Source organism: Astatotilapia calliptera, chromosome 10 (genome assembly GCF_964374335.1).
Source record: "Astatotilapia calliptera chromosome 10, fAstCal68.1, whole genome shotgun sequence".
Taxonomy (NCBI): Eukaryota; Metazoa; Chordata; class Actinopteri; order Cichliformes; family Cichlidae; genus Astatotilapia; species Astatotilapia calliptera.
In genome coordinates this window covers 13,549,402-13,562,357 of record NC_137431.1, presented here as the reverse complement: position 1 = coordinate 13,562,357, position 12,956 = coordinate 13,549,402, and the positions used below count along the sequence as shown (strand labels likewise).

The following is a 12,956-nucleotide window of genomic DNA, read 5'->3' as shown; positions in this document are numbered from 1 at the left end:
ATTTCAGCTCGCCAGAATGTTTGATGAGTGTTTAACCAAGCACAAAGTGACCGTGCCAGTGACATATTGATCTTTCTTCCACTTTGTGTGTTGCTATAGCAGCAGCAAAGCAAAGTCCAGCTGTGCTTTGATCATACAATACAGCATATCCCCAGGATGTCTTACACTGGTTTTAAATTTCTCTCTGACACTAATAATCTTGGCTGTTTTACATTCCAACAACATACAAGAAACACAGTTGTATTTAATCCTAAAACAGTCTTGGAGTCTCGTTAGTTGTGGCATCATTAGTACCACCATGTGTCACTAAGGTGACCAACAGAAATTAACAGAAATTTGGGGTTATCTTATCATGCCGACTCCAACTGTCGAACAGAGCAAGCATGAGTCAGACACACTTCCGCAGCCTGTCCCAGACCCTTTTTTCCTTTGCTATTGCCCTGTCACCACACCCCCCACACCCTAACCTCCCTCCCACTTATGAATTTATCTTCCCAGTATGAATCCCCAGTCACATTGGAGTGGAGCCTCTTTCTATAAAGGGCGATTAGCATCCGAGCTCAAACTTTGCTACCAAGTTAGTAACTTTCTCCATCTGCAGACATGTGCACTGGAAAATGTTCCCGCTGCATTGCTATTACTCTGTACCCACTAGTAGTCATATCTATCATCTGTAACATCGTGCTGTTCTTCCCTGATGGGAACGTCACCTATGACAAAGATGGACATATTACCGAGGAGGTGAAATACATGGGGGGACTCATTGGAGGGGGCGTACTGGTGAGTGGTCCTCTGTTTTTCAGTGTTTTACTAAAGGATAGAGCTGATTTCTTTTATGAAAATTTGGAGTCTCAGAAAAAAATACACACTTACATATACAGTCTAAAACTGTGTGCATATCTAAATTGAATCCATGTGTTTTCTGAGAATTAGTTTAGTGTTTAAAGATTTGTTTCAGTGTGTTTGACACTCGCATGAGAATCATCTAAACTGGGTGTGAGCAGGGTGCAAAAGTCAGAATTCACTGGTGCGAACTGTTTCTTAAAACATGAATGAAGGCTCATGTTTACATGTTTACAGAGTCTTTTATTCCACTAACGACAGACTGAATATTATGTCCTATCACCTCCTTTGTCCTTCTACAGGTGTTGCTACCAGCACTGTACATTCATTTAACTGGTAAAAAGGGTTGCTATGGAAATCGCTGTGGGGTGAGTCAGACATGAGCACAGTAAGATGCTTCAGGTTAGACAGGCTTGATTAAGTTTAATGATTAACACATTAAATGTAAAGCATCACTATGCATATACACACACATCTCGACTGAAAGGAGATTTGAATCCTGTAAATGTCAGAAAAAGTGTTTGGACTCCCAGTCTTACTGCAACTTATGAGGATCATTCCTGGGATTTGGTACTGTTTGAGTCATTGCGACTAAAATAATGTATTTTGTATAAAAATGAGTCGATGCTACGGCTGCACCAACTCATTTGTAATGAGCAATTTGAATAACTCGATCATAAAAACATGTTTCTAGCATCCAAAACAGGAGCGCTTTTTTTTTAATCGCCATAAAACCTCTACTGGGTCAATACAACTTTGTGGCACTGATGTAGGGCTGTTAGGTTGGATATTTAATTATTATTAACATTAATTATTAACATCTACACCATCATAACATCTTGTTTTAAACCACAGGGCAAACTTCACAATGCTGTCATGCTCACTTTTGTTCAGAACAACCACCACACGCTCCTTTAAAGGCGTACAGACACAAACTCACTCATTCACTTAAACATTCAGATTAAAAAAAAGGAAAGGCACAAAAATAAATACACATGAACATACACACACAAAATCTACTTCATCAGGCGATACAACACTGTCAGACCTTTTTTTTGCCAACTATTAATGTAAGAAAGTCATTTTACTTTATGGCCTAGTTTAAATTGTAAGTATACCTTATTTTACTTTACTATACTTGAGATCATTTATTTATTTTTGCATTAAGAAATGTTTTTCTTTACAAATTTCTTTAAAAAATTACATGTGAATACTATGGGAATGTTTAATTTTGTGAAATTGTATTTATTTAAATTATTAAAAATGTTGCAATTTCTAAAATGAGCAGTTCATTTTAAGATGCCTCTGTTTTCTCTTTTGAATATTTATTATTGCTCATTAATCAGACAAAAGTATTTCTTATCCAATTACAAAATTGATGGAATTATAGATAAAATATTCAATTGCTAAAATAACTGATAGCTGCAGCCCTTCTCAATACATATGTCTTAAAGCTTCTCTTACATTATTCACCCCCCTCTACCGCATAATACAATTATATGAATCCAAAATTACCTATTTTTTTTACAATGATCACTGATGATTTTATTACAAGTATTCTAAAAAAGCCATGACCCGAATCATCTCTGTTCAAGTTCCGTTACCCATGAAAGTTAGAAAAGTCTTAAATAAGTTGACATTTTTCATTTCTGTTGCTTTGCCTTACTTATAATAATCTACACCCAATGTTGTTTTTTTCTTATTATAAATTATATTTTATCATTTTATATTTGTAATGCTGAAAATCTTAACAAGTTGTGTCTCTGAATTCCCTGCAGCCTCCCTTATGCATATGCAGATAATTACTTAACATAATATGTTTATTTCATTTAAAGATTATTATATGTACACTTTTGGTACCAAACCCAGTAGTAATTGTCCATATACAACCTGTTTAAATGGAAAATAGCTGAAGTGAAAAGATACAATTTCACTTCATGAAAGTAAAAATGTTCTTTATTTTTGTCATTGCTAAGACTGTGCAAACAAATTAAAACTGCAAGTTCTCACTGGTTTGGTACAGGATATGTTACCTGTGTTTTTTTGTTTGTTTTTCAAAATTAACTAAATGAAATAAAACAATATTACAATTATTTCAATGGATTGTTAAATGGAGTAAATAGACAAAAAGGAAAAATCAGAACACTGGACCAAATTTATTTTTATTATAAAAGATATTGATAGAAAGTACATCATATTTCAAAATACATAATGCCTTTTCTTTGATAATACTTTGTGTTAATAAACACACTCTTTAAATATATTTTCAGAGTAAAGTCATAGACATTTAAGCTCTCAGAAAATGTAAATATGACAGTGATTGTACATTTAAAACACTTATAGAGATGTGATATTTGACGCACATCGCGTGTGGAGAATTTAGACAAAATTGTTATATCATAATATCCTGAGGCTGACCAGTTTTCTAATATTTGAACAAGTCCAGTTTCAGCTGAGCTACTTTTTAGATGATCTTACTGTGTTGACACTGAATGGACTGATCCATGTAATTCAATTCAGTTTTATTTATATAGCACCAAATCACAACAACAGTCGCCTCAAGGCGTTTTATATTGTAAGACAGACCCTACAACAACACACACACAGAAAAACCCAACAGGGAAAAACTCCCTTTTAACAGGAAGAAACCTCTGGCAGAGCCAGGCTCAGGGAGGAGTGGCCATCTTCTGCGACTAGTTGAGAGATTTTAATATTATAATAAAGTAACAGATTTTATTAATAGATTTGAATAAAATCAAAACTTAAAGTAGTCCTGTTAATGAACCGTTGTTTCTAAAGTTAAGCTACGATTACACTGTGAAATGTGAGTCTGCTACAGAAATTAAAAAGGTGACCTAACACAGCACCAACCAGTAGCACCTGAGTTAGCTTGCTCTCTGGGTAATATTTACATTTAAGGGAAACAGTATTGTATTTTCTATATATTCATTTTGTTTTCTTTGCACATTAAAAACAAGTGAAAAGTGCAAGCATTTGTCATCTGCCTTGTTACAAGCTCTTTTTTTTTTAGGTAATTTTGACTATATTGTTTTTAATCTGGATAGATTACAAGTGTAGCATTCATTTCATTAAAATTTTTAGCAATAAATATTAATTGAAAACGTTTTTGATCACTAGTTTTGTTCCGTTCACGAACATGGACATGTATTCAACTTGTTATGTATTTATATGATTACTATCACTGTGACCTGTGACCTGAAGGAGAGGTCAGAGGTCAAACATGAAATGTTTTAAATCTTTATACTGTATTTTCTATATGCTGACAATACACAGCACAATTGTAAGAATTGTGGTTTCTAAATTATAAAGCTTTCCCCCAATTTTCCGCCAATAAAACATCAATTCGACCTTGAAGACCTTAAAGCCAAATTTTAATGGATTGCTAACATGACCTGACGCTAGGTTTTATCAGAATTCATTTCGAACCTTTTAAGGTATCATGCTTACATACAGAGTGAAATAAACACTAGCAAAACAAACTCTGTGGAGGGAGTAACAGACCTGTTTTAGTATGTTTAGTTTGGCTTGTAGTTAATCTTGATGAATCTACAGTTTATGGGAAAAGCAAACACTGAAAGAAAAATGTCACCAGATGCTTAGTGAGCACCTACAACTACCCGTTTTATTTATCAACAGGATGGAAAAAAAATGTGTCTTTAAACTGTATCATGATTGCATTTGACCTTTATCATTTACTCTCTCTGCAGATGTTCTTATCAATTGCATTTGCTGGAGTGGGTGTTGCTGGAGGCCTGTACAGTATAATTGTTGCAGTACTTGGTTTGCAGAATGGGCCTCTCTGCAAAACCGGACTGGTCTGGACAACGCCTTTTAAAGAACTCACAGAGTAAAGCACAGGAGTGACTTCCTCGTGACACATTTCATACGTTTCTCAACTTTTAGTCATTTATAATTCTCCTCTCTTGCACAGTGACAGCCACTACCTGATGGACAAGACATTATGGAGCTTATGCACAGAGCCTAAGAACATTGTGGAGTTCAACCTTGGACTGTTCGGCACTCTGCTGGCCACAAGCTGCCTGCAGGTGATCCTCTGTGCCACACAGATGATCAACGGGCTCTTCGGCTGTCTGTGTGGAACCTGCAATAAGGAAGCTCAGATCGCCTAAAAAATTTATAAATTAAAAAAATAAAAAAGGTAAAAATGATTTACTTCTCAGATTTATGTAGAGACAATTCAGACTTCACCTCTTCTCTCTGGATTATTATGTGGTTATTTTTTTATGTATTCATTAATTCACATAATCTGAGAGTTTCTGACAGTTGATGGGCGCCCCCTGCTGGATGAATGACGATAAACTTCATGTCTGCATAAAACATTCTCTTTGAAGTTGCACCGTTTAATAAAATAACTTTTTATGTATTTAATGCTTCATATATTAACAGAAAACTTAAATATTAAAATGCACAACAATAATTTTAACAGTAGAAATGATTTACACCAATTAGATGGCCAGTTTTAGATAATCTGGTTTAAAACGCTGCAGCTACAGTTATCATACTGCATTTTGTTGTGACGTTTGAATAATTGTGCTTTACAGTCAAAGTAATACAGTAATTACAGTCAAAGGAAAATAAAACAAATCTTACTTTTAATGTAAGCTGCATTAGTACAATAAATATCAGGTTTGATGTACAAACAGTTCTCCATCTTTTGTTAGCATTTCCAGGATAAAATATCTACACTTCTGAATAAAACTGAAGAGAACAGGATTGAGAATTCTGAACTGCAAACTCAGCATTGAAAGGGGAAAAACATGGGAAATGGCACATAAGCAGGCAAAGGTTACACAAGGAAAAAAAGATTAATGCTGGTTCTCAACATACTGAAGAATCACAGCACGGAGTGGAGTACGGTATGGCAACCATGACAAAGAAAAATCAGCCTATGATTTAAAACATATCGATGTTCCTTTTGAAAGCAGCAGAATTTATGAGCAGAACAACCCATACAGACAAACCCAGGTGAGATCCCAAATTAAGGTGTCCACATAGATGCCGATGATTCTATAATGAGTTAATAAAATTTAAAAATAGTTAATAAAATTTAATGAAATGGCATATGCCACTTTACTATCTTTAACACAGTCATATTAAGTTTTGCCCTAAATATAAACTCAAAACCTAAAGGAGCTGTTTACTCATGTCTCTGCACAACTTGAAGAGACAGGAATGTATTTGTGCCTTCAAGTAGTGCATGTGGAGTGGATAAGAGCCCCGAGCGTTGCTTGTATGACCACAGGGAGCTTTCACAACAACTCTCCTGTTTAACTGGGTAACCGATCCCATGTGAAAGAATCGTTACATGTGACGATGACCTTGTTGAGGTAGAGGTAAAATAATAAACGGAAGAGAAAACTGGCAGTTCCTTGTAAAGAGGTTGTTTGCTCAATACTGTGCTATACTTAGACATTTTATTAGGTACACCTTGCTAGTTCCTGCTAGTAAAATCCCAGCAGACCAGCAGTTTCTGAAATACTCCAACAACCCCACCGTGTTCACACTTACCAAAATCATGCGTCTTCTGATGCGCAGTTTGAACAATGAATGTGATTCGCTGGGCACGATCTGATATCGTCGTGTTTGTGTTGTTCCCAGATCATCGTACTAAATGTTGTTCCAGGATCAACATTGCAAGTGACCAATCAGAATGTTGTGACAGCTGTGACTTTTGCGACTTCGGGAAAAAAACCCGCCGTAAAACAAAAAACTACTTAAACTGCGAGAAACCGCCTCTGTCCTCCGATCAACGGACCCTGACCCTTTAATAAACGGTAAGCAGAACTGATAGTCCTTGCAACATTGGAATTTCATGAATGCACAAATGGCTTGGCGCGCAAAACAATAACGTCACAACAATGTGATTGGTCACTTGCAATGTTGAACCTGGAACAACATTTTCATGATGATCTGGGAACAACACCAACACGACGACATCAGATCATCCGATTGGCTGGTTAATGAGCAGCAGAACAGGTGTACCTAACAAAGTGGCCGAAGCATTAAAAAACTAAAACTAAAAATTCTTCTATGTAAGAACCAGAGTAATACTGTGATGCAAACGCTGCGTCAAAAGCGAGTTGCTTCAGTCTCACAGGAGATGGAGTGTGGCAGTTTTCAGAGCCCATGTATAAGGTCATATGGCTATAATATTTCGCCGTTTCTTCATTTGTGTTAAGGATGTGGACCGTTTTAGCTGTCAAACTGCCTCATCATGAGCTTCCGGCTGGCCTCGTAACCCAGAAACAGAGCTCCATTAGCAGGGAAGGTGCGGATCATGGTGGGGGTAAGACCAGAGTAGAGCGCCCTCACACCTAAACACAAGAAACAGCTGAGCTTACAGTGTGAAAACTGAAACTGCTGAAAGCTTTAGTCTTTTACACCAAGACTGCTTTTCTAAACATGTTATGGAAAATACTATAAAACCCTTCATGTGCTTACCTTCAGTGCGAGTGATGGTCATGAAGGTCTTGAAAAAGCCCGCCTGTTTTCCCGTCATAGACATGACTTGAATACGAGATTTGACGCAATCCATAGGGTAGACCACCAACCACAGACACGCCCCTCCAAAACCGCCGCTGAACACAATGGGAGCCACACCTCCAAAATACACAGCATGTTAAATATTAAAGTTCCTGACAGTACAATAAAAAAAACAGAATGCTTGCTTTGAAGGGCTGCCAGGAGAAAACGTGCTCAATCTAAAAAGATCATAGGTTATCAAAAATGCATCTGAATGAACTACGTCTGGACCAATAACCTGAGGAGACCAAAGTCGACCAACGTCATAACAACTGTCAAGCACGGTGGAGGAGGGGTGATGATTTGGGCTTAATATACCGCCACATGACCTAGGTAGGTTGCAGTCATTAAGTCAACCATTAACTCCTCTGTATATGAAAATATTACAGATTCAAATGTGAAGCAATCGAAACCGAGTCATGTAACAGGACCGTTTTTCCAAGCATGCCAGCAAATGTACAATAGAAAGCTGAAGAAGAAAAGGTTATTCCAGCAGCCACAGTCAAATGCATGCAGCCTACTCTGTTTGACTTGCAACACCTTTAACATGCATGCACCAAGCAAGTATGCAGTTTACATGGTGTACTAATGGAAATGTACTGACAGAAATATCCTAACAGAGACATATTTGTAGTTTGATGACATTGAAAGTAGGGTAGTAGTTAGCTTCATCACTTCCGTCAATATATCGAAGGTGACATAGGCAGAAATCCCGTTCACAGATGTGGACTGTATTAAAATTTTCTTCACTTCACAAGTCAAATATAAGCACATTATATTATAAGAAGTAACATTTAATAACATATGTAAGTTAATAAAGTATATCATTTGTGTCTACTCTTTTTTCACTTTATTTAACATCCACATTTGACCAGAACACCTTTTAATAACATAGGGAAACATTTACAGCAGTACCTATGTCATCCTTGCCACATTTCATGTAGTCTGCAAAAGTTGTGCGGCAGAGTTCGTAGGCACCGAAGAAGCAGAAGTAACCGGGGACCTCTCTGGCTATAGTGGTGGTCAGACCCTGGAAGAAGCCCAGTGGTCCCTCATTCCTTATGATGAATCTCACCACCGACCACACAGTGCTTCAGACAGAGCAGAGGGAACGGTTGCTCAGTACACGAGACACTAAAATAGCGTTTTAGTAGATGAATATTTAAAAACAACTGCTCATTAACAAACTGCGCTTGAGAAACACCCGCCCTACTGTTAGGCTATTTACTTACTTCTGGCTACTGGCAATCTTGCCTGATGATGCCATTTCATGCATGGCTTGTAGTCGGCACTTGACAAGCTCAGTGGGGCAGAGCACTAGCGATGAGAAGATGGACGCTACTGAGCCAGCACAGGCTTTCTGCACGTCACTAACAAAGACAGAAAGACCAGCAGGCGGTTAGAGATCAGACACACACAAACCCAGGGCAGGCTTTGTGCTAACATAAAGAACAGCTACCTCAGCACAGCCTTGCTGTGCAGGCCGGCTGTGAAGCGGATGACCTGCTGACAGAAGCCGTAACTCATGAAGAGCACAGCGTTCTCAGCGATATTGGCCATCAGCGCCGGACTAGTGCCCTGGTAGAGCCCACGCAGGCCCACTTGTTTGTAGGTAGACATGAAGCAGTGGATGAAACCGCGGTACAGCTTAGGAAAGGTCTGCATTTTGACCTTTACTGTGTCTAGAGGCTGCCCGCTGAAGACGCACGCAGCTCCCCCTGGGGAGGACGAAAGTACAAAAACAGTAAATAACAGATGTGAACCGGCACATACAGAGAGTTGCTACAGGAAAGGCAAACTTTTCACAAAAGCCAACCAATATGTGCCGTGAAGAGATTAGTATCATAGCGGGCTCGGGCGAGAAACAGAAACACTGAAACAAATGAGCCAGAAAAACATAGGAGTCATCAAAACATCCTTCAGTCTGACATAGGTGGTGAGGTTTTGTCAGCACTAAAAAGCAACAGGATTACTTCATAGACATTAAAGAGTGCATGTGCACATGTTTATGTTGGCTACTGTAGAAAGAGTTTTAAGTGACAGGCTACTGCATTTACCTGTGGCTCCTGCAGAGAGATCAATGATGGCCTGGACTACTGGATGTGGAGCCATGGTAGTTCAGAAAAGGTCTCCCCTCCTCTCAGCTACCTGGGAAAAAACAGAAACCTATAAATGGTGTGTTTTAGTAAAAAATATAATCAGTTCATTGTTCATTGTTCCCCTCACACTGTAATTATGTGTGGATTAGATCCCCCAGAGAGAAAGAGCAGCTGGGTTCATTACTACTACACTAAATTAGTTGCAATTTCAACCAGAACTGCTCAAAATGTGAAAATAAATAAAATGTGAAGACGCTGGTAGATCTTTCTATGAGCTTGCATGTTAAAAATAGGGCACACATGATCCGATTTTGCACTTTGGGGTGTAAAATAAAACTTACATCTGAAAGTTTTATCTACACCTGGGACATAAAACAATGCAAAGTGAAAGAAATATTCAGTTTGTCTGTAGACTGTTAGACGATATCAAGCAGTAAAATAAAGCCCATAATTGCACAACTGTAAACTTCAGTGCTACATAGGCATTCCTTTTCTAAATTCCAAATGATCTTCTTCTCCACGCTGTGTGCATGTACTTTATCCCTCCTTCACTACGTCCACGAGTTTCCTCTAAGGTCTTCTTTCCTTCCCGCTTGGTTACTCTATATTCAACATCCTTCAGCTGGCATGTCCTTGGAACACATCCAAATCATTTCAACCTTGTCCTACTAACTTTATTTAATTTCCTTCTATAATTTGATGACTAGAAGTATTATCCACGAAGGAAATTGTTGACCACTAGAATCAATGACCAGAAAAGTCAAGGTTAGATTAGCTTGGTTGGTTTGCCACGGTTCACTGGCACCAAAAGTGTCCTGCTTGGGTTGCAGCTCTCTTACAGCACTGCCATCTCTTGTGCATTTGAGTTGTGTGCTTGTTCAACAAAACCATTACGTTTGAATTAAGAAAAGCGCAAAAAAGTGGATCCTGTGGAGAGGAAAAGCAGACTTTACCTGCGGTTTACCAAAAGCAAGTTCAGTCCTGTCTTTTAAGCCTTGTGTGGTCTTGATGCGTGCCAATCTAAAACCTCAGAGCGCATTTATAACTAAATGGGTGGTTCACAGCTGCCCTCTCTGCTACTAAACTATTCCCACTTGTAAGGACACGGTGGTGACCCTTCCCCAGCTGATGAAACATGGCTCCAACGTTACTGTCATTGGCCTTTCTCAGCTCACACGTCACCAGCAGAGGCTGGTAAATGTTATTTTTGTGGCATAAATTAAACATCTGTTTTCCCCGCTTCTTTAAAACAAAATGACACATGTATGCTGTATGCCACGGGTAGAGCCAAAAGTCCAACAGGTATGAGAGATAACTTAGGTTGTTAACATCAATAAAATCCAACACGCTGAAATTATCAAAAGAAACTTACTGCTTTGATGTTCTTACAGCGTGGGTTCACTCTGAGAGCTGAACAGATAGACGGAATACGGTAATTTCAGAATACAAACATTACTGGAGAGCTTCGAGGTAAACTTTGTAGGAGAGGTTAACTTGGGAGTCTATGTGTCAGACATACGCTAATTCAGGGAGCTGCTAACCAAAGCTAACATCATGCTAATTTACTCCAACAGGCCGCCGTTCAACGTTGATCTTATTGCTATCTCATTTGCAGCGCCTGTCCTCACTGTCTGCACTATGATCAATGCATTGCCCATCAACGATCCTGGGAGGTGATGAGGAGAGTACAGAGGTTGCGTCATTGGAGGAGAAAATGAAAAGTTGAGAGCGCCCTCTCTGCTCTAAATTCCAGGGACGAAACTTGCCGTCACCCAACGACTCTGCTCAGAAAATTAGCAGTCTTACTAAGCAGAATTTGCAAATGCTGTAATGTAATTGGACTTTTTTTAAAATTACATTGTAGATTTACATGGTTATTATATAGTCGTAAATGTTAAATAGATGTCAAGATGCAGAAGCCGTCAGCGACACTTAGTGGTCCTCTTAGTTTTCTCGGGATCTTTGACACGGAGCCGCATGGCACAAGAAGAACCGGTAAAGCTTCCGGTTCACATGCTTTCGTGTTTTTCAAAATAAACTTAAACACCCCATCGAGTTGCTGAGTATTAAAGAAATAGTTTTTTGGTTTTATTTCTGTATATGATGAAATCATTTTTGTATTATTATTTTTGTATACGAAAATATTAAAACATCCATCATTTCTCCGTATTTTTCTTCCAGTGAGCCAGAGTTTCTTGTATTTTTGGAATGGTTCTTGAGCAACACTTCACCAGGCTTTCTCAAGGTCTGTCAAAGTTTTGTTTTCAAGCAAAAGCAATAAGGGATAAACCAGTGTTGTGTAACAGCCAACTTAGGAAAGAACTGATTTTAATTTGTTTCTTTAGGTACTTGCAGACTGTCATTGAAACTTATCATTTGTTCTCCTTTCAGATAGACAGACAGACAGATAGATAGACAGATAGATAGACAGATAGATAGACAGATAGATAGACAGATAGATAGACAGATAGATAGACAGATAGATAATCTGTGACAACATGTCCAATGGAGTGATTAATTAAAATTTCAATATGAAGGAGGTCATGAGAGGAGTACAACAGTACTACCATCTGGGAAATGTCTCACCGGCAACACCTTGATTCTCCAGCTTAATAATGACTCCAAACACAATGCCAATGAAGGAAAAGTATACCTGGATAGAAAAATACAATAACACAAAATCAGTCACTATCGGTCAGTCAGCCATACCAAATATTGACTTGCAAGCTTGATAGAATTGTGCAAACTCTCATACTGCATTTCCACGTTGTTGTAGAGCCCCACCTTTTAGCACATCCCAGCACACCCACTCACTTCACCAGATGCACCTTGTTTAGTTCTCTCACCTTTGATTGGGTGTGGTGCTTGTCCTTGATTGCACTCACCTGTCACACATTATATGTCACACAGTATATAAGGACTGCATTCACTTTTGGCTCACTCTTTCCGCACTTCCACACGGGGCGGCAGCTGAGGTGAGGTTCTGTTTGGGTTTTTATTTTATGTAATGTTAAGGTAATGAGTAACTTGAATCTCTGTTTTCTTTCAGCATTGGCAGTCCATGTGTGTCTTTGTTTCCTTCCTTCTTTGCCTTATTTATTTGAGAATAAAAGGAGAACACTGAGAATAATTCTGAATTAGATGGCTGCTTTTTCTTATTCTAACCGGATGAGCCCATGATGCTGATTGCTTCAGCCCTGAACCTTCCTCCCTTCAAAACATGGTCCTCCGAGCCGGAGAGGTATTAGCATCATGGATACACAGCAGCCATCTAGAAGATCCAGTTGTGATAGTAGACCTCCTGCCTACCTGGAACAGTATGAAGTTCAGTACCCTGGAGCTAGAAGAGCTACATGTGAGACAGAGAGCCAAACTGAATGCCAGCACAGTGATAAAGACACACATGGGCTGCAGGATCCTGTCGGAGAGTCAGACAGACCACCAGAGACA

General features: G+C 38.7%; 2 protein-coding genes across 4 annotated transcripts; one reads left to right on the top strand and one right to left on the bottom strand.

The window, feature by feature from the left end:
• The first annotated feature begins 423 nt into the window (after positions 1-423).
• On the top strand, positions 424-5,248 carry LOC113030290 (transmembrane 4 L6 family member 4-like). Of its 2 annotated transcripts, XM_026181601.2 has the most exons (4): positions 424-780; positions 1,146-1,211; positions 4,572-4,711; positions 4,796-5,248. In XM_026181601.2, exons 1-4 carry the CDS (start codon positions 604-606, stop codon positions 4,992-4,994), a joined length of 582 nt encoding a protein of 193 aa, XP_026037386.1. In that variant the 5' UTR covers positions 424-603; the 3' UTR covers positions 4,995-5,248. The 2 variants fall into 2 exon arrangements, with proteins under 2 accessions (XP_026037386.1, XP_026037387.1); XM_026181602.2 differs by lacking the exon at positions 1,146-1,211 and having other exon boundaries at positions 482-780.
• A 207-nt stretch (positions 5,249-5,455) lies between these two features.
• On the bottom strand, positions 5,456-11,662 carry slc25a15b (solute carrier family 25 member 15b). 2 transcript variants are annotated; one of them, XM_026183127.2, is made up of 7 exons: positions 10,879-11,662; positions 9,465-9,555; positions 8,867-9,125; positions 8,640-8,777; positions 8,323-8,498; positions 7,327-7,485; positions 5,456-7,199 (listed from the first exon to the last, which is right to left on the bottom strand). In XM_026183127.2, the coding sequence occupies exons 2-7, from the start codon at positions 9,517-9,519 to the stop codon at positions 7,078-7,080; spliced, it is 909 nt and encodes a 302-aa protein (XP_026038912.1). In that variant the 5' UTR covers positions 9,520-9,555; positions 10,879-11,662; the 3' UTR covers positions 5,456-7,077. The 2 variants fall into 2 exon arrangements, with proteins under 2 accessions (XP_026038912.1, XP_026038914.1); XM_026183129.2 differs by lacking the exon at positions 10,879-11,662 and adding an exon at positions 10,460-10,582.
• Positions 11,663-12,956: the final 1,294 nt, after the last annotated feature.

Coding starts and splice junctions, on each gene's coding strand:
- LOC113030290 (XM_026181601.2), top strand. CDS start 604: ATGTGCACTGGAAAATGTTCCCGCTGCATTGCTATTACTCTGTACCCA. Junction 781..1,145: donor TCATTGGAGGGGGCGTACTG/GTGAGTGGTCCT, acceptor GTCCTTCTACAG/GTGTTGCTACCAGCACTGTA. Junction 4,712..4,795: donor CCTTTTAAAGAACTCACAGA/GTAAAGCACAGG, acceptor TCTCTTGCACAG/TGACAGCCACTACCTGATGG.
- slc25a15b (XM_026183127.2), bottom strand. CDS start 9,519: ATGGCTCCACATCCAGTAGTCCAGGCCATCATTGATCTCTCTGCAGGA. Junction 8,778..8,866: donor CACAGCAAGGCTGTGCTGAG/GTAGCTGTTCTT, acceptor TGTCTTTGTTAG/TGACGTGCAGAAAGCCTGTG. Junction 7,200..7,326: donor GACCATCACTCGCACTGAAG/GTAAGCACATGA, acceptor TCTTGTGTTTAG/GTGTGAGGGCGCTCTACTCT.